This window comes from Alligator mississippiensis, chromosome 1 (genome assembly GCF_030867095.1).
Source record: "Alligator mississippiensis isolate rAllMis1 chromosome 1, rAllMis1, whole genome shotgun sequence".
In the NCBI taxonomy this organism is placed as follows: Eukaryota; Metazoa; Chordata; order Crocodylia; family Alligatoridae; genus Alligator; species Alligator mississippiensis.
Window position 1 is genome coordinate 169,970,990 of NC_081824.1, and position 26,363 is coordinate 169,997,352.

The window sequence follows — 26,363 nt, forward strand, 5'->3', positions numbered from 1 at the left end:
CACAGAACACTGGGATATCACTAAATCATCAGGGGTTCTGCAAACAGATTGAAGGCAATGGCAGAGCAGGCTGGGAGGTGGTGCGCTGCCATTGCCAAGCTGGGTTACCCAGCTCAGTGTCAGCTTTCGTGGCCCACAGAGCTGGAGGTAGGGGTTTCACAGCAGAAGTGATATGAAAGGGTTTTGTGACTTTAGGAAGCTTGAAAACCATTGCCTTAGGGAGTGTTTCATACAATGCAATACATGCAAGGGGAGTTGAAAAAAAAATTAGAATTTCCTGCAAAGAGTTGCAGGTGTTTAGGTTACAGAGCCCTTTCCAGCTTTGGAGCTGCCAGGTATTACTGACAGATGATCCAATACCATAGACCAAGCACAGTCTAAGCACTGCTCACCCAGGTGTATTTATTAATATCAAAATTCCTATGGTCACCTGTCACCCCCACATCTTTAAAATGTATTATTATTGTTCCAGGGAGCAGAACAAACAAAATGCAGTGAACAAGCATGTATAAAGTGGACAAACTCCACCTTAGTTGAGCTCAAACAACCACTGTGGTATAGAAGCAGTATTTCAGGTTCTTTGGATATGAAGACATAATTAAGCTTCACTTGGGCTAGTTGGTATTAGATATTACATTATAGCATTGGCAGACTACACAGCATCTACAAGAAAAAGAATGATCATAAATGCTATTGTGTCTTGAATTAACCTACCTAGTGAATGTCCTTGGTAAACCTGAGCTTGGATGTAAGGTCAGTAACTAGGCAGTTGTTCAGCAAGATATTGTACCCAATGTCAGATCTCTACTGTGAGGTTATTTCTTCAGGAAGGCCATTTTCCATGTGCTTGTTACACAAACACTTTATGGTACATGGTTATCACTTAATTCTTTATATGGTAACATCCTTGATTGAGGAAGGAACTATAGTCATCTCGGCTCCAACAATCTACTTCCTCAGCTTTAGTCTTCCACTGGATGATTCTTAGGTAAGTCATCTGATTTGCACCTTGTAAATTTGCATTACCTGACAGGTAAGAATAAAATCTTCTCCATACTGAACCTCTGTCAGCACTGATGCACTCATTTTTAAAATGTCTTTAAGTTGGCTTCATTTTTACATGTCCTGTACCTTAGAATCTGGGAGTGGGACTTGACTTCTGAGTTACTGCTGGGTTGTTAGTGCATAAATTCTGGTCTGTCAATAGGGAGATAATGTACATCAACCTCTTTGATAATGTGTTTCAGACTATCGTTTGTAAACTGCATGGAGATTCTTGCATGCCAATTGGTATGGAGGCACATTGTAACAACTGCTGCATATGGATGGGCTTCAATGGGAGAAAATGCAAACCTAGTGTTTTTATCCTCTCTTCTTTATTCCCTTGCAAATCCCAGAGTAGCCTGATTTAACTTAATGCATGTGAACCTACTATAGAGATGACCAGATCTGAGCAACAGTATGTGGGACTCATATTTTTCCCCCTGCATTTCTTGCTTTCCTGCTAAGTGCATGTGCACTGCAACACAGATTTCAGCAAGATAAAAAATTGTCAGAAGGAAACATAAGAGACAGCATCCCCAGGGCCTCCAGTGTTGTGCTGAAGATCACTCTTATCCTTCCGAGATATCCTTTCATCTTGGTGCACGGAGGCTTGTAGCCCTAGTTTGCATTGCCGTCCATCTCTTTTCTGCACCCTGCCCCCCTTGCCACATGCCTTATTGGCAGGCAGCTCAGTCACAGAATTTGTTGGAGGCTTTCATAGATTCATAGATTGTAAGGGGCTGGAAGGGACTTCAGCAGGTCATCAGGTCCAGCCTCCAGCACCAAGCAGGAAAGACAACTGGGTATCAGGTGATCCCAGCAAGGTGACAGTTTAGTCTCCTCTTGAAGATTTCCAGGGCAGATGATTGCACCACCTCTGGAGAGAGCTTATTCCAGTTTGAACACCCTGACTGTGAAGAAGTTTTTCCTAGTGTTGAGCCTGCATCGATCTTCCAGGAGTTTGTGGCCATTACTCCTGGTTTACCAGTCTTCATGTATTCTCACAGGCTTTATTCTACCTTTACTGTGTGAGAAGCTGTATTATATGCGGGCTTTGCAGGACCATTTTGTTTAAACCTGGACACTTTTACATGTGAAACATCAACCTTTTCAAGCAGATTTTTCTAAAAGGTTCCAACACTTTATTTTTATTGGGGGGGGTTTTGTAGCAAAACGGTTGTGAGCAGAATATACCCGATAATGATTTGAAGCTGTAATTTATCTAACATTAGGACAAGCATTCCGACTTTTCTTCCTGAGAGAGAGTGTTCCCCCAAGGTCTTTCTTTCCTAATGACTAGCAAACTTTGATTTCAAAGGAATTGCTACTGAAATCCTGTTCCTATTTAGAAACCAGCCTGGAAGAGGCAGCAAGAGGTCTGTACCCCAGTACAATTCCCTGCTCAAGTCAGAGCCATGGTTACACCAGGGGGTCCCAAACAAGACCTGCAGATCGTACGGGAGCGCCTTGCATGCAGCTGGCCACCTCGGCCTGCTAGCTCCTTAGCAATGGCCCTGGAGGGGAAACCCTGGTCTGACTAGTGAATCAGCTTTGCGGGAGGCTGCAGGAGCGTGACCTCTCCAGCCCTCTCCCAGTCGCTGGAATGGCAACCAGCTCACCCCGGCAGCCTTGCCCGCTCCCAAGGCGCATGCGCAGGACTCGCACCCGCTCCTACCCCCTTCAGCCGCCCCGCCCATGATTCGGGGCTGCCTCCGGTGCGCCTGCAGGCCCCCTCTTGGCGGGGCAGGCGCCGACCGGGCCTTCCCCTGTGACGCACCTGGCGCGCGCGAGCTAGGAGGGAGGACCCGGGCACCTGCCAGCGGAGAAACGAAACTGAGCGCGGCGCGCGCTGGGCGGCAGTCCGCTCTTTCTGCTGCCACCTCCCTCCGCCGCCTTGGGACATGGTATTGGCCTAACTGTCCCCCGTTCATGTGAGTGCTGCCCGGGGGGGGGCGCTGCCACCTCCGCGCGGGGGGGTGTTCTGAGACTCGGGCGCTACCACCTCCGCGCGCAAGCGGGGGAGGGGGTCGCAGCTGGGGCGAGGGACGTTCTGAGGTTCCCGTAGCCCCGTCGGCGGGGCGGGCGCTCCCACTACCGCGCGGGAGGCTGGGCGCTCCCACCCGCGTGGGGGGAGCGGGGCGTTCCGGGAACCCCTCTGGGTCCCTCAGCGGGTTCCTCCTGGCGCGCGGGACCCTCGGGGTTTTCCGTAACTGCCCCCGGGGGGGAACTTGGGCTATAGCGGGGAAGAGCTGAATAGAGAGCCATTAAAGACAGGGCCCAGGCAGAGCAGCGTTAGGCACTAAGCAAAGGGGAGGAGGGTTCTGCCTGCAGAGGGGCCTGGGCATTGCAGATTGCTATGGCAACCCTTGGGGTGGACCTGCCCCTGTCCCCTCTGCAGGCAGAAGTGCTTCCCTCTCCCCCCACCTTTTGCTCCCTACCACGATACCCACAAGGTCTTGAGTTTCTGAGTTATTGTAGAAGAGAACGGTGAGGGGGGATTTGATAGCAGCCTTCAGCTACCTGTAAGGGTGTTGCAAAGAGGATGGAGCTGGACTGTTCTCAGTGGTGGCAGATGATACATCAAGGAGCAATGGTCTCAAGTTGCAGCAAGGGAGGTTTAGGTTGGATATGAAGAAAAACTTTCTCACTAGGAGGGTGGTGAAGCACTGGAACAGGTTATCTAGAGAGATGGTGGGATCCCCATTCCTGGAGGCTTTCAAAACTTGGCTAGGAAAAGCTTTGGCTGGGATGATCTAGTTGGGGATGGTTCTGCCTTGAGCAGGGGGTTGGACTACATCAGCATTTCTCAACCCATGGGTCATGACCCAAAAGTGGGTTGCATGAATATATAAAAGGGTCACGAGCAAACTTTGAAAGTGGAACAATAGACTTTAAAAATGGATTGTTCTTTAAAGGAGAAAAACATGGGAAATGGTGACTTTTCCCTGACGTAGTGCCAGCCTGCTAGGGGCTGCTTGAGGCCCCCCATGCCTCCCACACACCTGAAACTAGATGATCTCCTGAGGTCCCTTCCAGCCCTCATTTTCTATGGTGGAAAAAACCTGCTACATGCACGTAGACAGACACAGTGCGAGGTGGTGTTGCTGCTTTGACAGTGTTTGGTGGAAGCTGAACTGCAGCTTCCTGTGGTCTTGCTGTGGGGGCAGGGTAAATTGGTCACATGCCTCACGGGAAAGGTCGGTGGCTGCTGGATCCAATGCCTGAGTTCCTAAGTTTGGCAAGGGCTTGCTTTAGCTATTATCTGTTCTTGTTTGCAAGGTTTCAGACAATGTTACAGATTAAGTTGTTGAGCAACTGGGAAAAGAACTTGTTTGCAGGTTGTTTAGGTAAACAGCTTCAAGTGGGATCGAGGGGGAACAAAAACAGGTTATCTGTAGCATTAAAGAATGATGCAACATACCCTGAAATGACATGTATCCTGAAGTGATGAAGCATGCCATACCTACATCCCACTACCAGAGGAAGTGAACTTGCATAATATTCACTGTGTATAATTTGTTCTTGCAGTAAAAATGAAGAGAAGAGCGGAGCCTGAATTTAGCAGTCCCCAGAAGAAGCAGAGGAAGAGGATAGAGGATCTAGGATTAACCCTCAGTTCCACTTCAGATGATGACGCTCAGTTTAGCAATCATGCAACCCAAGGTAAGGTCAGGAGTGGCATTAGGTGCTAAAGTTGTCAAGAAGTGGCCTCACAGGAAAGAATACTTTTCTCTTCAGGATAACCTTGAAGAAAGAATGCTTTTCTCTCTAGGTATCTAATTCATCACCACAAATGCAAACTCTAGGAGGAAAGCCAACATAGTTTCTGTCTGTAAACTGGGCTGAGAATTTCTCTTCTTCACGTCATCTCATTTGTATGTTTTTAAACATGATATGAAGTTAACAATAGAGTATTCAAGCTTTATTTGCTTTGATTCATGTATTTGTCTTTTGTTTTTGTCTATGGGTTACCTTATATATTTTTTATTTAGTTAGCCTCAGCTTCAAGAAGCTTATGTTCTTAGAATAGAGATGGTCCTTGCTTGTGGTGCTGTGTAAACAGTATCCTGTCTGATTTACCAGATATTGACTTTCCTGTCATGCTCAAAGTTATTGCTATGAAATATATACAGCCTTGGGAAAAGACCTTGGCAATGCATGGTCTGTATGGATCTGGGAAAGGGAAAAGTTAGGGGCACACAGTAAACTCGTGAAACAGATGGCAAACGCTTGATGTAGTATCTGTAAAGGTTCTGATTGTAAATCTGCTATGTTGCTCTTTTCAGCTGTGGTGGGTTTTCCTAGCCTAAGGATAAAAACAGGGAGAGAACTTCCATAAGCGAGTGGTTATGGTCGTGAATGCTCATAAAACGAAACCTCATATCCTTGCTCTGTAAAGTCAGTTTGGTAACGTTATTCCAGTTTTACAGATGTGAAAGAATGAGGCATAGGGAGATTAAAGGAGTGTTTATAAGTGGTTTGTGCTGGGGATTGGTGGTAAACACCATTGTGATATGTCACAGTGACTCTGTGGAACTTTATTCAAGACATCTAATCCCTCTCTATCTTGGTTTCTCTCGTAGAGTGAGGGTAATACGTATTCCTTAGGAGTCGTGTTGATATCCTGAGATGAAAAAAGAAATACTCAGTGCTGTGTCATTGTCTTGGGTTGAAGTCAGAAAGATATAGAGGTGGATGTAGAAAATTAAGTTTGGGGTCCTTGGGCTTTGTTGGAGCAGGTTGGCTCTCCATCTTATTCTGTATGTTCACTATGGTGGGGTACTTGGGTAGTTACAAATTTAGGTGTCTCTGTTCCCAACTCTGAAAGGCAAGCATCGTAAGCCTGCCAGCATAGGGCATATAGACAGTGACTACCCTGAGCTGTTAGAAAGCGAATCAGAAATATTTTAAAGGCATATTTGCATTATGAATGTGCAGCAGTAGGGAATCAACTGCTGGAGACTGTGTTTGCAGGATGAGAGATTGAGGAATTTGAGAACTTGGTTGGTTGTTGCGTTGCACGACGCGTGGAAAATGTGTCTAATGAGCGTTAAGAGGAAGGAAGCTGGATTGCTTGAGGGTACTTTTGAGAGTCACACTCAGAAGCTGGGGCCTATAATGAGTACATGGGAAAAGGAAGCAAGCCACAAGTAGGCAGGGTGCAGTCAGATTAACTGAAGGTGTGATTGGGAGGGGTGCCCTATCCAGCCAGAGGGCTGCTGACAGTTCGGTTCTGTAACCACCTGGGAATTATGTGATGAAACTGCCCTAAGGGCACCCTCTGCTGCCAACCCTGAGTCTCTGCCATGCTTGAGAGCAGCTGTGAGACCCTCAGGGCAGCTTCACTACTTCATTTCTGGATGTGGTATGTGCAGAGTGGAAGCATAGGGGTGTTTTTGGTAGTGTTCTCAGGAGCACTGTGGAAGGAGCACAGGCATACCCAGGATGATTTCAGTAGTTCATAGTTATTGCTGGATTTCTAGGGGGAAGGGGACTGGGGGAAGATTTAAAAAAAAAAAAAATCTATCCATCTATCAGAAGGAAACTGAAAGGCCCATATCCAATCTTGCTTTCCTTTGCCAGGCAACGGTAATGTCCAATTTCTTTTCTTTTGTGTGAAGCTGACAACTTGTACAGCTCTTTGGATGCTGGACAGAACAAACTTGAGCTTTGATAGCACTGTTATGTCTTTCTGTGTCTAGAGGAAACCCTTTAATGGAGTGGACAAAGTATGGCCCGTAGGCTTGTTGCGTTGTCCATAGTTTACCAATGCAGCTTGTGGCCGTGAAGATGTCACTGCAGAAGGGAGGCAGATTACTGGGGCGAAGGCAAGTCTTGCAGAGTTACATTTCATTTTGTGTTTGACTGCTGACTTGATTAAGTTCTTCACCCAACCTCAGCTTTCCTCTTGGGCAAACACTTTTCTAAAAGCAGGATTGATGTTTAAACTCCTTTAATGAGTCACTGTTTGTCGGTAACTCGGATAAAATTTAGTATATTAATTAATTGGTGGGATTGTGTTTTGTAAAATCCATTTATCTGTTTTTTTTGTTTTTTTTTTTTGTTGAAGTGGCTGTAGATAATATACTGCAGCCCTGCTCTATTGATGTATTGGACAATTTCCTATCTCTTCCTGAAGATCTACATCCCTTTTTTCCAAGATCTATGAGAGTAACTGCTTCATTAGTCCAGATGAGAAACTATCTTAAATGAAAATCCTAAATAACATCTTGAATTCTCAGTGACAAATGCTGTGCAGTTTAACTGATAAGGTCCTTGCAAAGGCAGTTATGCCTGTCACTTAGCTCTGGCAAAGTAATTTTTAAATAGATTAGTGATCTTAGGAGGATGATCATATTACTCCAGTTAATTATACTCTCATTACACTATTGCCTGTTAGGGCTTTTATGGAACTTTATTAAGTACGGCTGTTTCCTCTTTTGTTTACTCTCCTGCTGTAAGAAGAATAAATCATTTTTGTTCCTCCTTTCTTTCCCAAATACCTGTAAATCCTGACTTGTTTTGTACTCTTTATGTAATTTTGGTATTTTAATATGGGCTAGCTTTTCTCACTCTTGACTTCTGCCTGGGTAAAAACCCACAATGGTTTCTGGCAACAACCCTTAAAATGAATGGCTGATTGTAAGGTATTAGGCTGATTCTAAGGTATTAGCTGAGTGACTCTCATTGGCAGAGAGGGGAACTGTGGCCAAATTAATCAGCCACACTTGCTGCTTTGAGAACATATGAGCCTCAGTCAGTTTTTCCAACGCAAGATGGGGAGAGAAGGTGGCTTTGTGTCCTACAATACAGAATTCTTCCTAAGCTCCAGGTATGGCAGCTGCCAGCTTGGCTTAGAAATTTCACTTGTGGGGTCTTTTAATTGGAACATGGCAGATGTGGAGTTTGCGAGGCAGGCTGTGGTGTGCATTTTTTTTGCTTTATGCTCCCAGCTAGTGGAAAGAGCTATGAAGCATTTACTAAAAATACTCTATTGGCACCCTGACATCCCTGAAAGAGCTGTTATGTCACCAGGAAGGGACATGTTGATGTTGTGGACCTTTGGTGTAGTACTTGGATAGCTTCCTTCTGTCTGCCTTGCTGTGGAGTTTAAATTAACAGGACTTGCAACACACCTCTGGGGTTGGACTTAAACCTGCCTGGAGCAAGGTTATTTGAGGGTTTAGGCTTCTTTTTTTTTTTTTCTTCTATATTGCCTCTTCTCTTCCTGCCTAGGCACTGTGCCATGTAGGCTGTGAGGTCACAAGATCTTTTGAAGCACCTGTGCTCTGCTGTTACAATGGAAGGATTTAAAAATAGAGACTCAGAAGAATAGGTTGCTACTTTTTAGCTTGCTGCTGGAAAAAGAATCCTTTCCTCAGCTGGCTGAGGCAATCTAAAGTGATGTGAAGGTGGTATTAAGTCCTCAGGTGAGCTGTAAGGGGGAGCCAGTGTGAAGTGGCTCAAGGGAGAAGAATTTGTTCAGGATTTTAGAGCTCTTCTCTGATCGCTTAAACCAGAGCTGGAAAAAGTTACTTGACCAGGGGAGCAGAATACTTTCTCTCTCACTCAAATGACTTCAGTCCGTCTTTAGTGCCAGCTCTCATTATAAAAGGTGTTGTGTTTAGCCCTAACAATTGTGAAGAAACTGTTCCAAATGTGAGTGTGAGTGATGCAGATATATTTGTTTGAATCTGTCCCTGTGCTATTGCTGGCATTTGGGAGTATGGGTAGTGCAAAGAAATACTGCTTTGAGGATGTCAGGGAGCCTGGGCACTAATGCCAGTTTGGGGAACCCCAGCCACAACTCCTAAAAGTGGGCTTTCCTGCCTGGGTGCTCTACTGCTTCTCAACCCTGGAGCACAAAAGACTGAGGTGAATCACTGGAGCTAGAGGGTTGTGTGAATGGGGAAGGGACTCTTTGTGGAGGAGCATAATCAATAGGGCCACACCTCACACAGCATTCTTTCAGAAAGGTAGTCAGAGGACCTTGCTGCTACAGCTCTTTGGTCTGGCTTAAGTATCCCTACTTCTCAGTGCAGTTCCCCCTGTTTTTCAGTGAAAAATGGGGTTTGGTCCAGGAGGAGGAAAAGCTCCATCCTTGGCACCAAACAAGCTTTTTGCCTGGGGATTTCTGTGTTACGTCAGCCAAAGATTTGGTGGTGTAAGGTGCAGCATAACCTGATAGAGGAAGGAATAGTCAAACCAGACAAACTCCTAGTGTAGACCTGCAGCAGAGAGTGGGCTTTACATTGTTGTGTTTAGCAGGTCACCAGTGTAAGCCCCTGCCTGTGTCAGTGAGATATATGTACACCCAGGATAGTGATGATGTAGCTGGGTCAGAGTAGTTGTTTTTCACTGCTTTTGCAGAAGAATGAGCAAGCAAACCAACTCTTCAAGCCAGCGGCTCTTGAGGTTAGTATCTGAAGTCTTCAGGATTCTCCCAACACCTCCTAGTTCTTGAAAATCCTCTCCCCCTTCCTTCCTACAGTATGAATTTTGAGTTCCAGTGAAATAACTGCCTGTTCATGTCTTCCCTCTGTTTTTTTTTTTAGAGTCTTCTAGTAGCAGCAGTGGGTCTGACAGCGAGAGTGATGAGAAGCATCAAGTCTTCAGCAGTGAGTACAAACCGGATTCTCTCGTGGAGGGCACCTCTTCCCGCTACTCCATGTATAACAGCGTCTCCCAGAGGCTCATGGTAGGTCACTGCTACTTTTGAGCAGGCTGATAAGTGTCTGAGGGCATAGTTCAGAGTATAGTCTATGTGAGGGGTGCTCCTGGCATTCATCATTACACCTGTGAAACTTAGGATGTACTAGAATAGATGTTCTGGCTGCACTGATCACATTCAGTGCTGATTGTGTCCCTGCAAAGGTTAAATGTTGATTAAAGGCTAGAACCATTTTAGCTTTCATAGGAAAAAGGAAGACCTCAGTTCAACTAATTACATTCCCCACTCAGGTGCCAGTCAATTGCACTGCACCCACATACTCTGTATAGAAACATATCCCTTCTAACCTGTGCCACCTGCACTTAAATATAAATGTTAATTGTTGGCTGGATGTCCTGCCTGTATCTTGCCCCACTGTAATTGCCATGTATCACCTTTTTCCAAATGGGAAGTAACTGGAGAAGCTCTCAGTGATGTGTCAGATTGCCAGAGCTTCAGAGCTGACTTTCTAAACTACTACTTTTATTATTGCTAATAATTTTCCCTTCATGCAGCACAAGACCCACTGAAACTTCCCAGACTTAACTTTCTATCTGTATGGGCAGATACACAACTTAGATCAAAGGCGTATCCAGACAAGGAGCATAAATACCATGTTTTCCTCTGAAGATACAGGATTAGCACAAATGCTGACTGGGACAGCTAGGGGGAGCTGGTGCTGTTTGTGATAAAGCACAGTGGGTTCAGTGTGAGTTTTTGCTGCCGTGACTCACGCATGCATGCACACACGCACTCACACACACAATCAGGCCCCCAAGTAGAGGATTTCACAAATTAAGTTGACTCTGGCCATCATCAGGGGCATGTCTATACCTAGCTTTCAGACTTTGTTTTATTAATTGGCTCCAAGGGCATCGTAAAGAGGCTCTCGGAACAATCTTATATGGTGCAGCACTTTTCAGCTGAGCACTCATGCCGTGTGTTATTTATGTACAGGCTGCACTCTGTTTCTGGAGACTTGTCCTCCAGGTACACGCCTACATTTTAATTGAAAGTGACCTCCCTTTGTGATCCTCCTTGTAACGGTGGTTTTTAACTTTTTAAGTGCCAAGCTTCTTCAGCTATCAAACCAAGCTGGGAGGGTAGGGGTCTGGTGATGCTCAAAACCAGCAAAATGGGCTTGATTGGAGGACTGCTGCAGGAAGTGGGTTGGTTCCTTTGGCAGGCTGTGGAACACCGAGAGGAGCATGAAGAGGAAAGGCTATGGGAACCATCTTGTTTCATGCTACTTTGTGGTTTTGGGGTCAGAGTTAATAAACTACCCTACAGAAAGGGCCTGAAGAGATTGGGAATGGTTTTAGTCCTTCTCAAACAGGGAAAACAAGCCAGTGACCTACACTCCTTTAGATAATAGTTGCCTACACAGTTGATGTTTCTCACTGCCTGTGCCACACTGTAGCCTGCAGAGTCTTCAGTTCCTTGGAAGGCCAACAAGCCAGGCTGGCAGCATTGCTCTGCTGATCCTGATAGTGGTCCATGGAGCATTCAAGATGAGTGCCAGTCTCCTTTTGAGTGTACCACTATAGTCCAGGGGAGTGAGGCCTGCTAACCATTCAAAATTCAGTGGCTGCAGGAGTCACTGGGGTCAATCGTCATCACATTTTACATGCATCCTTCTTAGGAATTTGTTGACAGGTATAATGGACAGTTGAAGAGCCACCATGTTACTTTACTGCCTTTCTTGTAAAGGTTAATAATTAACAATGGTAATGGCTTTTGCTGGTTTTCAGATGTGGAAGGAAATGGACAGCTTACTGATTAAGATCAAAGCTTTCCAAGTGCATGCATATTTGTGCAAGTGTGCACATGCATGCGTGTGCATATGTGTGTGTGCTACTCCCCTGTACTGGACAGAGCTAGCACCCTGGGTGTAAATTTTAAAATGGGGGTGTCAAATTAACCCTGGTACAGATCTGGCCTGCAGGGGCTCCTCTCAGGGTGGCTCCTCTGGGGGCCAGTGGTGTCATGGGTCATGTAGTGGTGTTGGCATGGGTTTGTGGATGGTGGTGGGGGTCAGGCAGCAGTGAGGTGTGTAAGGGCTGTACCACCCCTTCCTCACCCCTTTGCTGTAGTAGCCATGTCCATTGGGGCCCAGGGGTGCTGAATTCTGCAGCAGGCCACCCCTCCCCCACCCCACCCTCAACTTAGCCTGCTAGATGGAATGGTTTTGTGGGCCAAATCCAGCCTGTGGGTCATGCATTTGACACCCTCACTTTAAGAAAAGCCTTAAGAAGTGTCTGTTACTGAAGCTTCTTTTCTTCACATAAGAATTAGAGCTGCTTTTCAGCAGCAGAGTGTCCTGTGTTTGTCCTGTGCCTGCTTGGTGAAGTTTTAATAGGGGAATAGTAGATAAGTTGGAAGACAGGGCTAGGGTTCTGGTATGTTAGAGTGTACAGATATGCCAACCTTTGGAACTTCTAGCTTCTTATTGCTTTGCCATCCAGGTGAGTTGCTCCTGTACAGCTGGATCTTTTCTAATGATGTTATCTTGCCAAACTTATTTCTCTAGATCTGGTTCCCACTTGATCGAGGAAATGAGCTGGCAGGAGAGTCCTGAACAGTTTTAAGTGAGATTCATTAAGCACACTCACTATCTTTCAGTCACCACTACACAGTGCAATATCATTTATCCTTCTGGCCTTCAGCCACAGGTGTCCCTATATTTGTGTTCAGCTGCTTTCAACACCCTCCATTCGCTTTGTTTTCCAGGCCAAGATGGGCTTCCGTGAAGGAGAAGGTCTGGGGAAATATGGCCAGGGGAGGAAAGACATTGTTGAGGCCTCCAATCAGAAGGGAAGGAGAGGCTTTGGGCTGACTCTGAAAGGATTTGAAGGGGAGCTCAATATTGATTGGCGGGATGAGCCAGAGGTAAGTGCTTCTTAGATCCCTTCTCTTCTTGTTTCATTATACACAGTTTCTTGCTTCTTTCTGTGATGCAGCCAGCTGCTGTTTAGGGTCAGGCTGGAGAGATCACAGATTTGCTCTGTCAGTTCCTCTGTCTGGGTTTTCACTATGACGGGGATTGTCAGTGTAGATGCAAGTCAACATAAAAATGGCACCCTGCCTCAAATCTGTTGGTGACACTGCTTATTTTTCATTCCCATTAGTGTATTCCAAACACAGTAGTGAGGCATGATGTTCCTATGTCCTTCAAGTTATTCAGGATGGAGGAAACTTGTGAAGGGCAGAAGGGGTTATTACATGAAAAAGAAGTCCTTTGGGCATCCCAGCACTGAATCTATGTAGTGGTTTGCTTTGGTTGCCTTAAATGATCTTTCAGGGCTCTGGCCATAATTATGATGGGTTTTTGGCGGGGGGGGAGTGTTTTGTTTTGTTTTGTGGCTTTTTAAGTGGGAGAAGAAAAAATTCTATGCTTGGCTCTAGAACTCCTTGTGCAGAGCCCATGGTAAAAAGACTGTGATAGGATTGGGACTCCAGCCTGCCCTGAGGCCCTGCAAGGAGACGCAAGGCTCCTCAACCATCATAGAAAACTGGGTAGAAAACTGGCTGAGTGGATAGAAAACTTGCTGGATTGTTGGGCTTGGAGGATAGTAATCAATGGCTCTAATCTAGTTGGCAGTTGGTATCAAGTAGAGTGCCCCAGGGGTCAGTCCTGGGGCTGGCTTTGTTCAGTATCTTCATCAACAACCTGTAAGAGGGATGGAGTTGCACCCTCAGCAGATTTGCAATTGACGCCAAGCTGGGGGGAGTAGTAGATACGTTGGATGGTAGGGCTAGGATTCAGAGTGGCCTTGACAAATTGGAGGATTGGACCAAAACACATCTTATGAGATTCAATAAGGACAAGTGCAAATTCCTGCATTTAGGACAGAAAAAGCCCATGCAGTGGTACAGCCTGGGGACTGACTGGCTAAGCAGCAGCTCTGCAGAAAAAGAACTGGGGGTGAGAGTGGACAGTGAGCTGAATATGAGCTAACAGTGAGCCCTTGTTGTGCAGAAGGCTAAGGGCATAGTGGGCTCCATTTAGTAGGAGCATTGCCAGCTGGTCAAGGGAAGTGATTCTTCCTCTCTATTCAGCACTAGTGAGGCCGCATCTGAAGTGCTGTATCCATTTCAGGGCCCCCCACTACAGAAAGGATGTAGGCAAATTAGAGAGAGTCCAGCAGAGGGCAATGAAAATGGTGAGGGGGCTGGGGCAAATTCATTTTGAGGAGAGGCTGAGGGAACTGGGCTTACTTAGTCTGGAGAAGAGAAGGCTGAGGGGGATTTAATAGCTGCCTTCAGTGGGGTTCCAAAGAGGATGGAGCTAGACTGTGGTGGTGGTGGCAGATGACAGAACAAGGAGTAACAGTCTCAAGTTGCAGCAGGGAAAATTTAGGTTAGGTATTGGGAAAATTTCTTAGTAGGAGGGTAGTAAAACATTGGAACAGGTAACCCAGAGAGATGGAATCTCCAGCCTTGGAGGTGTTTGAAACCTGATTAGATAAAGCATTGGGTGTGATGATCTAGTTGGGGATTATCCTGCTTTGAGCAGGGGGTTGGATTAGATGACCTGAGGTCCATTCCAACTCTAATTTTCTATGATTCTGTCGTGTCTTATTTTTGCAGGCTGGTGCCTATGAACAGGTGGACTGGTGCCCTGAATGCACCACTGAAATCCCTGATGCCCAGGAGATGAAGGAGTGGATGACTGTGGGGAAGGTATTTCTCTCAGAAAGCAGAGTCCTGTTCCTTCCCCTTTTGCTTAGCCTGGTGACAGTCAGTCTTGAGTTACCAGGGCTCTGCTTTGTCACTAAAGAGTTGTGGAGAACTATGGGCACTGTAGAGATGAGGGCCAGATAAGTGCCTACACAGATCAATCCCAGCCTGGTGTCCCACATGGCACTAGCATGTTGAGCTCTCCCATTTTGCTGTTCTGCATTGCAATCACTGGTGCAGAGGGCACTAGGCAGCCTCAGGGTTTTACTCCACTTTGTGTTGTGGTTTGGGTCTCTACTGACACAATAAGTTTTTTCTCCCTGACCTGTTGCTCTTCAAAGGGGTGAAGAGGGAGAAGGACCATCCAGGGCTGCGTGTGCTGCCCTTGGTTAGGGCAGGCAGCATGGGGAGTGTGCCTGTGATCCACATACCGCTCACCCTGAGGGGAAAGTGGGATTTCCACATGATGTTACTTACAGCTCCAGCCTCTTGCTTCTCAAGTTGCTGGCTTCACCCATCATTCCTGTGAGTTCTGGGAAGTACCTCACAGAAGCATCTGGGACAGAGTTGGCTAATTGCTGTGTGTTCTCATTGCCCCTGCTCTAGCGGAAGATGGTGATTGAAGATGAGACAGAATTCTGTAATGATGAGCTTCTACAGCATGTCCTGCAGTGCAAGGTGAGTTCCCTCCTCCAGAGGCCAACATAAGAGTTTGGGGAGGCAAGAGCAGCTAAGAGCATGTTCAAGGAACAGGACAGCTTATTTAGGCAGTTGGCCGAGAAATCTTTCACCTTTTGGTTGCCAGTGCAGGTTGAGACTAGGTAGAGAACAACGGAAGTTGTTACTGTCTGGCTATTTGGCAGCCAGTGTGACGTGATAAATGTCCACATCTCAAAAAACATGGAGATGAGTGATACCAAAGGCACCTTCATTGGCAATTGCAGCCGAAAGTCTGGAGACTGAGTGAGCTGTGGAGAAAAATTCTTCTTTTCTTTGTTTTGCCCTTCAGTCTCCCAGTCTTGCTTCTCTACTTCAGGGCTGCTGTGTAGTGGTGGTGGCCAGAGAAGAGCTTGTGCTGTGATGGCCATCTAGCCAAACAGAACTTCTGGCTCTGGGGTTGCCAATCCGGCACTTCTCCTGTAGTTTAGCTCATTGTAAAGATTGAGCACAACTTGGGACAAGTGCAAGCTATAGGTAGATGGCTGAATGATTACACCAGTTTCAAGAAATGTCCTTACATTGGTGTAGCCTAGTCATGATGGGGTCTAGAGATAAATGCATAAGGAGGCACTATTCCTAATTGAGAGGTTGGGAAGTGCTCCAGCCAATTGATCTGCCCACTTGTCCATGCTATAGCTGACTCCATTTTGTTTCTGCCTCTGCAGAGCGTGTTTGATGAGTTGGATGGGGATGAGATGCGCCGGGCCAGGACAAGGTCCAACCCCTATGAGATGATCCGCGGGGTCTTCTTCCTGAACAGGTCTGCAGAGCATCTCAGCTTGTAGCCTCTTTCTCCTTCAGGCATAGTAGCTTTGCCAACCTGGAGTGGACTCATATCCCTGTTTGTGTGTTCACAGAGCTGCAATGAAGATGGCAAATATGGACTATGTCTTTGACAACATGTTTACAAACCCAAAAGACTCTCATGGGGTAAGGAGTCTCTCTCATTTCCAATCAGGGATGCCTTCCCAGTGGTGAGAGGGAATCCCGTAGGCACCAGCAAGAATGTGGATGCTTTTAAGGTGGCAGAGATCCCAGCTGAGAGGGGCTGTATTAGTGGGTTTGCTCAATGTCGGCAGTGGCTCTTGGGCCATTAGAATTGTCCCCATTCTCTTTGCAGAAACCCTTGATAAAAGAACGGGATGCAGAGCTGCTTTACTTTGCTGATGTGTGTGCGGGCCCTGGTGGCTTCTCTGAGTACGTTCTGTGGAGGAGGAAGTGGCATGCAAAAGGCTTCGGCATGACCTTGAAAGGACCAAATGACTTTAAGCTGGAGGATTTCTATTCTGCCTCCAGCGAGCTCTTTGAGCCTTACTATGGTACGCATGGGTATGTGGTGGTGTTGCCTTCACTACAGAGGTTCTGCCTCCAGGCCAGTCATATGTTCTGTATGTGGGGAAGGGATATGGCCTGTTAGGAGTTGGAGATCACAGAGACATCTGATCACAATAACCATTTCAGAGCCATCCTGATGGTGATAGAGGTGCTGTTGTATAAAAAAGGGGTCAAGGTTATAAAGCCTGCATGTCAGGTCATATTCCTGCAGTTCTGAGTGCAGCCTGCCACTGAGTGTACATGCGCTTGAGTCCTTCCAGATAGGGGAATCTGAGAGAGAAGTTGTTCATAGATTAATTGACAGAGCCAGCAACAGAAAGCCAGCTTGCCTGATTTGCAGCCCTTCTGCATTAACATTTAGGCTGTTTCTTTTCTGGACCTTGCCAGCACATCTGAGGATTTTTAATTGGTTTGGACACGAAATTAGAATTTGGGGGGGGGGCACCAGCACCTCCCTCCCCCTTTGCATTTTAATGCAGCATTGGTTAAGACAGTGTAAATATGATTGGTGTTGTAACCAAGGACATAACCTGTCTGCCTTTCCAGCCTGAAACCCAGGGCAACTTGTTGTTCATGCCAGTAGTCTGACTGGTTTGGAAAGCTCTTGACATCCAACCATGAATTTATGGTGTGTGCCTGACACCTTTGGATCAGATCAGATAAAAAGAGTTCTCAGTGGGCAGCTAGGTGGATAAACACTTTATAAGGACTGTAGCACTTGGATCTTCATATCTCATCCCATGGCAATGCTCTTGTGGAAAGTTGTGGATACCTGTGAGAATGAATAGGCCAATGACTGATGCATTCTCCTGTTTCCCTTTCTCTCTGCGTCTAATGTGCTATAAAATATATTGAGATTCGTACAAACTTCTCTCCCAGCGAAGGGAAGGAAACAAACTGCCTTAGTTCTCATGCCAAGTGCGAAGAAGAATGGTAACAAATTCCAGTCCCATTCCACTCAGCAGCAGGATAATGGATGAGGAATTTATTTCTCAAAGCACCGTCAGACGCTCTGATTGCTGCTGCTTTTTGCTTGATATAGTATACCTTTCTAGTCACCCTGTTGAGTTAATAGAAGCAGTAAATGTGGAAACTCTGCAGAGAACAGAACCTCAAAATATATTCAGATTTCACAGGATTCTGAGTACATCATCTGCGGTCTAGTGCAGGCAGATCTTCTTAAAAAATCAGCTGTGGGAAGATTTGTGTCTTACCTTTTAAAAGAGCCACCTAAGGAATCTGTAAAATATTCCCTTGAAGTAATAACAGCTCAGCTACTGAACATTTCTTCTCCCTTTATAGCGGATTGCTAAACAGACTTTCACACAAGCAGGTTCTTTAAGGCCCAGACTATGTTTAGTGTGGAAGTAATAGTAACACCATTCCTGAGAACTCTGATCATGGTTTTTAGTGGAAAGTTGCTAATCAAGATTTGCTGGCCAGTGTAGACACACTTATTCTGCTTGTGAAAACTGGCCACCAAACTATGCCATAGATTAAGGTACCATCTACACTATGACATTTATACTCAGTAGTGTAATGAAGGGGAACGCCACTGAGGAACCAGCCCTAGATGCGGACTTGGATAGGGCAGTGCTGCTGGCCTGGCAGTGAAGTCATTGATGCTGCCCTGGGCACTAAAGAGCCCAGTTATGCTTTTTTATGCTGTAAAAACTGGTGAGGATCAACTCTGAATGTGATCAGGCAAAAGAGTTCAATTGCTTCAAAAGCAGTGTGAGCGTAGGCAGCTGTAGCCGAGGGCCAGGTTCACTGCACACTGGTGCAGCAACTTAGGCAGCCTGGACTCCATGGAGCCATTCTGGATACCTCATTTGTTCTCCTTCTTATCCCCTCCTCCTCCAACACTTCCCCTCAGCAAGGCCTGGCAGTAGTGTGTTCCACTCACCTCGCTTACCTCCTTCCCCAACAGATACATTCCAGAGCATGGGGCTGCAGCTGCCCATTTCCTATGGCCAGGTTGCCCCTGCTGTGGGAAAGACTCCTGGTGGGGAGGGTGGCATGCTGGCACCTCCTCCAAGTTGGCACCTAGGGCTGATTCCCAGCTCATCCTGCCCTACTTACACTGCTGCTGAGTAATAAGGTCCCCTTCCTCCCAACACACTTTAAAATGGTATAATGCTGTAGGTCTGTCCATGTAACCTGTTTTCTTCCTAATCAAAATGGGTGGGACAGTATTCTAGTGCAACAGGTCCTATCAGGGAGGCAGGAGGGGTGAGCTGGCTTTTCCCAAGGCTAAAACATGAACTTTTTAAACCTGGGTATAACATGGTTTAGTTCAGCCTAGCCCACACAGGCAGAACCCAGCCTGGCCATGGAAAGTTGTGCTAGCATCTTCCAGCAAGAACCACACTCCAGACAGTTCTCTGGAGTGGTCCTGACTTAGCTTCCAAACTCTAGGTGGTCATGGACTGCAGGTTGGTATGGTATCAGCAGATAGGTGCTAGTCTGTCACTGGTGTATCCTCCTATCTCATGTGCTGTTTGCATATGTTTGTAATTACTTCCTTTTTCTGTCTAGGAGAGGGAGGAATTGATGGAGATGGGGACATCACCCGCCCAGAGAATATCACTGCATTCCGGAATTTTGTTTTGGACAACACTGATCGCAAGGGAGTGCACTTCTTAATGGCTGATGGGGTGTGTTTCTTTTTCTCCTTTGCAAAGAATGCTGAAAGCCTTTAGCTAGAGTCAGAGTACAGTGGGGCTGTGACCAGTTCTCTATTTTAGTTGGTGTGGAATTTGGTCAGGCTTGCCAGCAAGTCTCTGATCAGCGTCTGTTTATCCCAGTATGTTCAAGCTGTTGTGGTTGTAAGTATCAGCAGTATCTCTAGTTAACCAGTGAATTTGCAGAGATGTTCACTGCATGCTTTGTTTCAGGGTTTCTCTGTGGAGGGTCAGGAGAACCTACAAGAAATCCTGAGCAAACAGCTGTTGCTTTGCCAGTTCCTAACAGGACTCTCGATTGTCCGGACAGGTATTTTTATTATTTTTTTAACTTTGTTAGTCTTCCCCTTCTTTTCCAAGGTGAAGGGCTTTGCAGATGGGTGCTATCAAATGTTGCTATCAGTGCCTGGAGTCAGTTCTGCTGTAACATTTAAGTTTTGTTGAATTCAGTAAGTGTGTTCCCATAGGTGTTCCTCATCAGTCTCCAGACAACCCTTGTTAGATTCAAGGCACCAGTTAGAAAATGCTAGCTCACAGTTTTCACTTGTTTGAACTACAAAACAATAATAGAGCACTCCTGTTGCAAAGAACACAGAAAGCCCACAACAGCGTAGACTGTGGCTTCCTATTTTATTTTAATACTGTGGATTTTTAATACTTTGGATGCCTATTTAAAATCTCTGGGTTTATCTTATAAGAAAGTTAGTTAGCTATGATAGTCTGAAGTCAGGTAGAAGGCAAGGTAGATTTGCACCTTTTATAGGTTAAATCACAGATGTGTAGCATAAACTTTTGTAAGTAGAGGACACTGTAGCTCTATGTAGCTTCTGTGGCTGAGGCCTCCTGTATGTTAGGAATGGTTAGCATGAGGGCTGATATTTCAGAACAGATCATTTTGCACTGAGGAGCCAGAGGATCAGGGCTAGAAACTTTCACAAAGTTACTGCTCACATTGTATCCCATGTTCAGAGCATTTGAGGCAGTGACCCTGGGAGCAGCTGAATGTTGGAGCAGGCTTGCTAAGCAGTGCAGCCTTCTTTAGTTTCTCCTAACCCAGCCTATCTACTGGGGTTTCTCCAGGCAGATTCTAAGCTCAACATTCCTGCTGTTCCCAGAAGAAGTAGCTGGAACCTCATCTGAAGGCAAAGGATAGAGACAGCCCTCTGCCAAAGATGGGGAACTATTTTTCAGTGAACTAGATTGCTATTTCAGATCCAATTGGTTTTTCCCAGTATAAGGCTCCCTGGGTCGGATCTGAGCTCTTTAAGGCTTGTGTAGCTGCCAGGCCAGAAGTCTTTGTGTGGGAGGTCTGGGGAGTGCTGCAGAGGAAACAAGCAGTTTGATTTGGTGTAAGCAAAGATAATCATTATGCTGATATTAAATTATATTGGTTTAAAGCCACTTGATATAATTGTTACATCTGTCTCTTCCTATACTGACATAAGTGAAACTAAATCATTATACCTTTAAACCTGAGCAAAACAGGTTTAAAGTTATACCAGCTTAACTCCTATACCAGTATGAGTGGACAGACATAACAGTTAAGCTGAGATAGCTGATGTATATTTCCTTTCCAAAATGATTTAAAGTTACATCTATCCACAGCATTAGAGTGACATCCTCTCCATCTGGCTGGTAATTGTTTCTTTGCAGGATCGTTGATCCATCTTGCTAGGATGCCTTTTAACTGTACTTAAGCATTCTTGGTCATTACAGGGTGGGGGGAAGGACACTTGATATTTCCCTTCTCTCCTTGTAGCCTGCTGGCTGCAATGTGCTTCCTCTGTCTGCTCCAGGAGGACACTTTGTCTGCAAAACATTTGACCTGTTTACTCCGTTCACCGTGGGGCTGGTGTATTTGCTGTACTGCTGCTTTGAGCGAGTGTGTATCTTTAAACCTGTGACAAGCCGTCCTGCTAATTCAGAGAGGTACGATTCTTGAGGCCGAGGAATTAATGCAGCCCTTTCCTCTAAAACCTGGTAGATGGATTTGTATAACTGCAGATCTGACTCTGAGAACCAGCTGGCAACCATCTGGGAGGAAGAAATATTTAAGTAGTTGGAGAATGACAGTGTATTTACCAAAAGCCTGTGGCCTGCTTCTGTCTGTGTTATCAGCTTCCAGTTTGAGAACAATGCAGTTCAATGGAAAGTGGGGTCTGTTTCACATGAAATAGCCTAAGGATCTGGCCGCATATTTCTGTGGTGTGTGTTCAATCGCTGCAGGTTCTGTAATGCTTTGCAAGCTATTCATGGTGCACCATTGAAATGCAGCAGGGTCTTGGGAGGAGGGCAGCAGCCACCTACTGTGTGCAGCATATTCCATCCTGCTTTTGTGGGATGGGAGTGGCCACAAGAGCAAATCCAAGCTCTTGTAAGGCATGCCAAGGGAGGTTTTTTTGTCAACAGAGCAGAAAGAATATCTGCTTTTGAAGAACTTGTCTATGTCTTCACCCCTCTTACTCTGTTGAGTACTTATTGCCATCCTCAAACATCCTTCCTGCACTTGGGTGAACTTGGAGTTCTCCCCTTTTTCCTCCCCCCACCTCCACACACACCACTCTCATCTGGTACCCTATATTTCTTGTCCTCCTTAATTTCTGTGGTGTCTTAGGCAGGCCCTGAACTGAGCAAGACAGGGAATCCATGCCAGAGCCCCTACTAGGAACTAAATCTTTAGAGACCCAGTCCCAGGTTCTGTTCTTTTAAAGGGCCATGCTGATTTCGTTGCCCCTCAGATGCTAGTGTGTGCTATGAAAGCATGAGAAATGCATGAGTCTATACAAGGAAGCCCTGCCTTTCATTTCTACTCTCATACTAGGCCGTACAGTACAGTGGTGGGCTAGTAACAGGTTAGCAGCACCTGCAGCCAGAATAGAATTAAAACTGACTACTTGGCATTGGCTCTGCTGGCTTATGGCCTTAGAGAGAGTTGAGCTTGTCAACGCTGTGAGTTTTGGTAAAGAGTTGGGATTTCCAACTGCTGCACAGAGTAGAAAAGGAGAGTGGATATATAACAGCTCTGAACTGTAATGGAAGTACCATCAGGCAAAGTAAATCCTGGCCTCAGGGAAGCTAGAGGGCTGCTGAGGTAGGGAGAGGTCAAAGAGGAAAGTTGGCAGTGCAGATGAGGTGATTTCAAGTGGACTCTCTGGCTTGCTTTGCAGATATGTAGTATGCAAAGGGTTAAAGCTGGGGATCGATGATGTCCGGGAGTACCTCTTCATGGTGAACATCAAACTCAACCAGCTCCGCAACTCCAACCTGGATGTGAATCTTGTTGTCCCTGTGGATGTGATTAAGGGCGACCAAGAATTCTATGACTACATGGTGCAGTCAAATGAAAAGTGAGTGCAGATGCTGCTAGAAGGAAACCTGGTTCCAGCAAGTCAGGCAGGCCCCACTTCACCCTGCAGCTGTTTGTGGTCACAGACAGCTTTTCACTCGGGTTGCTCAGTTATGAGAGACCTTGTAGGGGACACACTGATCCAGCAGGGGCAGAAATTCTGCATGAGATCAAAATGGCTGGTGAGCTTTTACCTGTAAAAAATTCCAGAGGTATTGACCCACAGTGATGGGAATGCAAAGGCTATGCTGCCCTCTATTTCCCAGTGCCCTTCTGACCACCATGATGGCAAACTGAATTGTGACACAGATCGGTCACAGTCACCCCATAGTTACTCCAGGGGTCTTCAGCTTCATCATTCTTTGAATTTGGGTTGCTGCTAACCTGTTCTCTGATTGAAACCTGTTATCTCTTCCAGACACTGTAAAGTTCAGATCAAGGCCCTAGCCAAAATCCATGCCTTTGTTCAGGACACGTGAGTATTTGAGGAGCTGGGCAGAGTTACTTGCTTACATAATGGAGTTCAAAGGTCTCCTTACTTTTACCCACCTTTCCATGTCTCTAAAGGAAGAGGATTAGTGGCTTTTATTATCATTAGACTGGTTAGTGTCACTGCCTGTGCTTTGTTTGGAAGCTTTGAGATGTGTAATGGAGCTTGGATACTGATTTGGCTTGGAATGGTTTAGAACTGCTGTTAGCACCCATGTGGAAAGGACCTACAAATAGACCACCCACCTCCTAGTTCCCATAAATGGGGCTTGTCTCTCTAAGAACAGGAATGAATAGAGGAGTGGCATGTCAATTAAAGCCCAGCATGGTACACAGCCCTTTCTATTAACATGTATTATACTACTTGACTACCCTAGTGGCATCCAGTGACAGCATGACATAATGGATCAGATGCAAAGCTGAGAGGCAGAACCTTCTAAGAATTCATCCTAGTTCCAAAACCATTTGATTTCACGTTTCTGTGCTGGGGGAAAGGGAATGTGGGGAAAGAGTGAGTTCATATTAGCATGGTACTTTTGAAAACTAATGTCCTAACAATGCTTTTATAACACCTAGTTTAGCCCAGAAGGCCTGGTGGTAGTAGCCTCCTGTGGCTGGCTTTCTGCAGGGAGAGGTTGGGAAGTAAGTGGGTAATTGAGATTCTAGTGCAGGAATTTGGAAGGGGGAAAACAGCTTTCCATTGAATGCAGCGGTCTGTTGATACCAAGGAGTGACATGCCTTGTTCTGAGGGGGCTGATAGCTCTGAGCATATTAATGCTTTTACTGGAAGTCATCTGCTGGCTTTTACTTTGTCTAGGACCCTGTTCGAGCCACGGCAGGCTGAAATTCGGAAGGAGTGCCTCCGGCTGTGGGGGGTGAGTAATGCTGCTGAACAAGGGGGTCATGGATTGCTTTCCTACTGTAGTGCGATGTGGGAAGGGATAGGTTGAGTTACTCCAGCCAAGAGCATTAATGCATTTCCTGTGGGTCAGGACAAGGTTAATATTACTGGGTACATCTGGGGCAATGCATGTAAAGATACGTCAGCTCTAAAAGTGGTCCTGATAAGTGTGGGGGGAGGAAAGAGGGTGCAAGGTAGGGAGAGGGGTGGGGAGATGGCAGGGTGCAGCTGCAGCTCTGGTCCTGGCTCTAGGTCAGAGCTGAAGATGCAGTAACTGCCTGCCCCCACACCACCTCTAGTCTGGTCCCTACTTCTCATACTCAGTTCCAAAATGAGGGACCTCCCCCACCCCCCCATGTTAAATGGCAGGGAGACCTCGTCTTGGAATCGAGTAAACATGGTAGATCGTGAAAAGTTACAGTCTAGACCCCTTAAAACCCTCCATCATATCCTATAAGACATGCTATGTCCGTTTATCAGGCCCAATCTGTTTTATATACTTTCTGCCTTTACCTTGTTGTGGGCATCAGCAGTGTGCATGCCGAGAGTTTGGTTATCAGGAATCAGAGTGTCTTTGTTGGAAGCAGAGCCTAGGCCTTGCTGACCTTGAGAACATGTCCATGCAGAACAGGCATGAGACTCATTGTCGAGCCTTTTTTTTTGTTTGTTTTAGATCCCAGATCAGGCTCGAGTTGCTCCATCATCATCTGATCCCAAGTCCAAGTTCTTTGAGCTCATCCAGGTGAGATCCTGAACTACAGTTTGTTCTAAATACTGGGGTGAACTGCTTAAAATTGCTCATCGGAGCTGGAGCTGGGTTACATATGTTGTCTAGAACTTGCTTGGTGATAAGTCCTAAATAGACTGGTTCGAAATGACGGCATTTCTGGAGAGGCTTCCTTTACTTCCCATGGGAGCAAATGCACAGATTGTGTTGGATGACCAACAGCAGCCTGCGGTGGGGTGGCCCCCACACTGTCTGGGAGCTGGGAGTGTAAGAGGGTCTTGGCAGGAGAAAACCTGTTGCTGGGTAAAGGAATATCAGAAGATGGTGCTTTTTTTTCTGAGCTCAAAGCAAAGCTTGGATTGCCCTGAGGTCCTTTCATGCCCTTGGCTGTCCCTGTCTCACCAAGGTATATGCTGCTCTCCTGTCATTGAAATGCTGAATTGTGACAGTACATAGTGAAAGCTGAGCTCTGTGAGGGAGCCAGTTGTTGCTGTCCCCCTTGACAAAGCTGTGAGCGTTCCCACGTGTTCCTTATAGACCCAGCTCCCTTCCTCTGAGCATGTTTTCATTAAAGCTTATTCCGCTTCTGAGCCCCAGAGACATAGATTCCCTTCCCTGTGTAGTGTGACGGGGGCGGGGGGAGAATGAGGGCTGCACCTAGTGTAGCTGGGAAGGAGAGGGTGATTTTGGCTAACTTCATCCAGCAAGACTGAAGAGAGAAGGAATCCCTTTCTGTCTAAAGGAATGTCTTCAGCTTTGAGCCCTGTTTCTGCACCAGGCATGTAAATAACTATAACCAAGCTTTCCTTTTCCCTCCACACCCTTTCTTTGGCACACCCTAAAGGAGTGCAGCAAACCATTGGAAATAGATGCTTGGTACAGCTGACTGCCGTTGTGGGCTGAACTCGTGACCTCTGCAGCTGTCCAGTTTCTCTCAGGCCTTCCACTTGGTTTCTGTCTGATTTCAATGTGCTCGAAACCTAAACTAAGTCCCGTTAGTACGAAAAGCATCTTTGCTTATTAGCTGTGCCGGAGTTTGCATTGATAACTGAAAATGTGGTCTTCCAAAATGCTGTGTTTTTCATAGCAGAGTAGAGCCCAGATTCTTTACAGGGCTAGGGTTCTGACTTCCCTGTGACAGTGGGGTTTGCAGTCTAGCTGGGAGTGATGCGGTGAACAGCTGTACGGGGTGGGGGGGGGGGAGTCCAGTTTTTATTTCAAAGGGTGCTGATCAGCTGTGCAGACCTGCTACTGTCCTCCCTCTGAGTGGAGAGGTGGCACCTTTTATGGTAAAAGCTTGTCCTTACTTTAGAAATCCACTGTGAACTAACCCAGAAGCAAATGACCTGGGTTCTGCTGTATCTGCATCATGTCATTCATCTTTCTCCTGACTTTGCACTAAAGGGCACAGAAATTGATGTCTTCAGTTACAAACCAACACTGCTCACCTCAAAAACTCTGGAGAAGATCCGTCCCGTGTTTGACTACAGATGTATGGTGTCTGGAAGTGAACAAAAGTTCCTGCTAGGGCTGGGGGTAAGTGCCAAGAACTGTTGCGCCCTGCAGCAGGAAGTTCCACTGGTTAATTATGCCACCAGTGCTGTTACAATCTGTTTCTAGCATGTTGCTTTGTAATTCCACCCTGCTCTTTTTTGCCCTGGTAACACAGGGAGTCTCATCAACATTACTAAAGACTGCTAGTTATTTCCTATTCCTTTTTTTCTCT

The 26,363-nt window shown here is 46.2% G+C and overlaps 1 protein-coding gene across 2 annotated transcripts in view; it reads left to right on the forward strand.

Moving 5' to 3' along the window:
- Positions 1-2,811: 2,811 nt before the first annotated feature.
- The window catches only part of CMTR1 (cap methyltransferase 1), a 36,622-nt gene continuing 13,070 nt past the window's right edge, over positions 2,812-26,363 (forward strand). The window contains exons 1-17 of one of the 2 annotated variants that reach the window (XM_014598034.3): positions 2,812-2,975; positions 4,573-4,707; positions 9,600-9,742; positions 12,485-12,643; positions 14,345-14,437; positions 15,041-15,112; positions 15,820-15,914; positions 16,012-16,084; positions 16,275-16,473; positions 19,028-19,146; positions 19,387-19,483; positions 20,970-21,102; positions 22,341-22,520; positions 22,938-22,994; positions 23,827-23,884; positions 24,584-24,652; positions 26,042-26,173. In XM_014598034.3, the coding sequence (XP_014453520.1) occupies positions 4,578-4,707; positions 9,600-9,742; positions 12,485-12,643; positions 14,345-14,437; positions 15,041-15,112; positions 15,820-15,914; positions 16,012-16,084; positions 16,275-16,473; positions 19,028-19,146; positions 19,387-19,483; positions 20,970-21,102; positions 22,341-22,520; positions 22,938-22,994; positions 23,827-23,884; positions 24,584-24,652; positions 26,042-26,173 (1,809 nt within the window). In that variant the 5' untranslated portion in view covers positions 2,812-2,975; positions 4,573-4,577. Of the gene's footprint in view, positions 2,976-4,572; positions 4,708-9,599; positions 9,743-12,484; positions 12,644-14,344; positions 14,438-15,040; positions 15,113-15,819; positions 15,915-16,011; positions 16,085-16,274; positions 16,474-19,027; positions 19,147-19,386; positions 19,484-20,969; positions 21,103-22,340; positions 22,521-22,937; positions 22,995-23,826; positions 23,885-24,583; positions 24,653-26,041; positions 26,174-26,363 lie in introns of those variants that run through there. The other variant, XM_019483030.2, reaches the window with a different exon arrangement.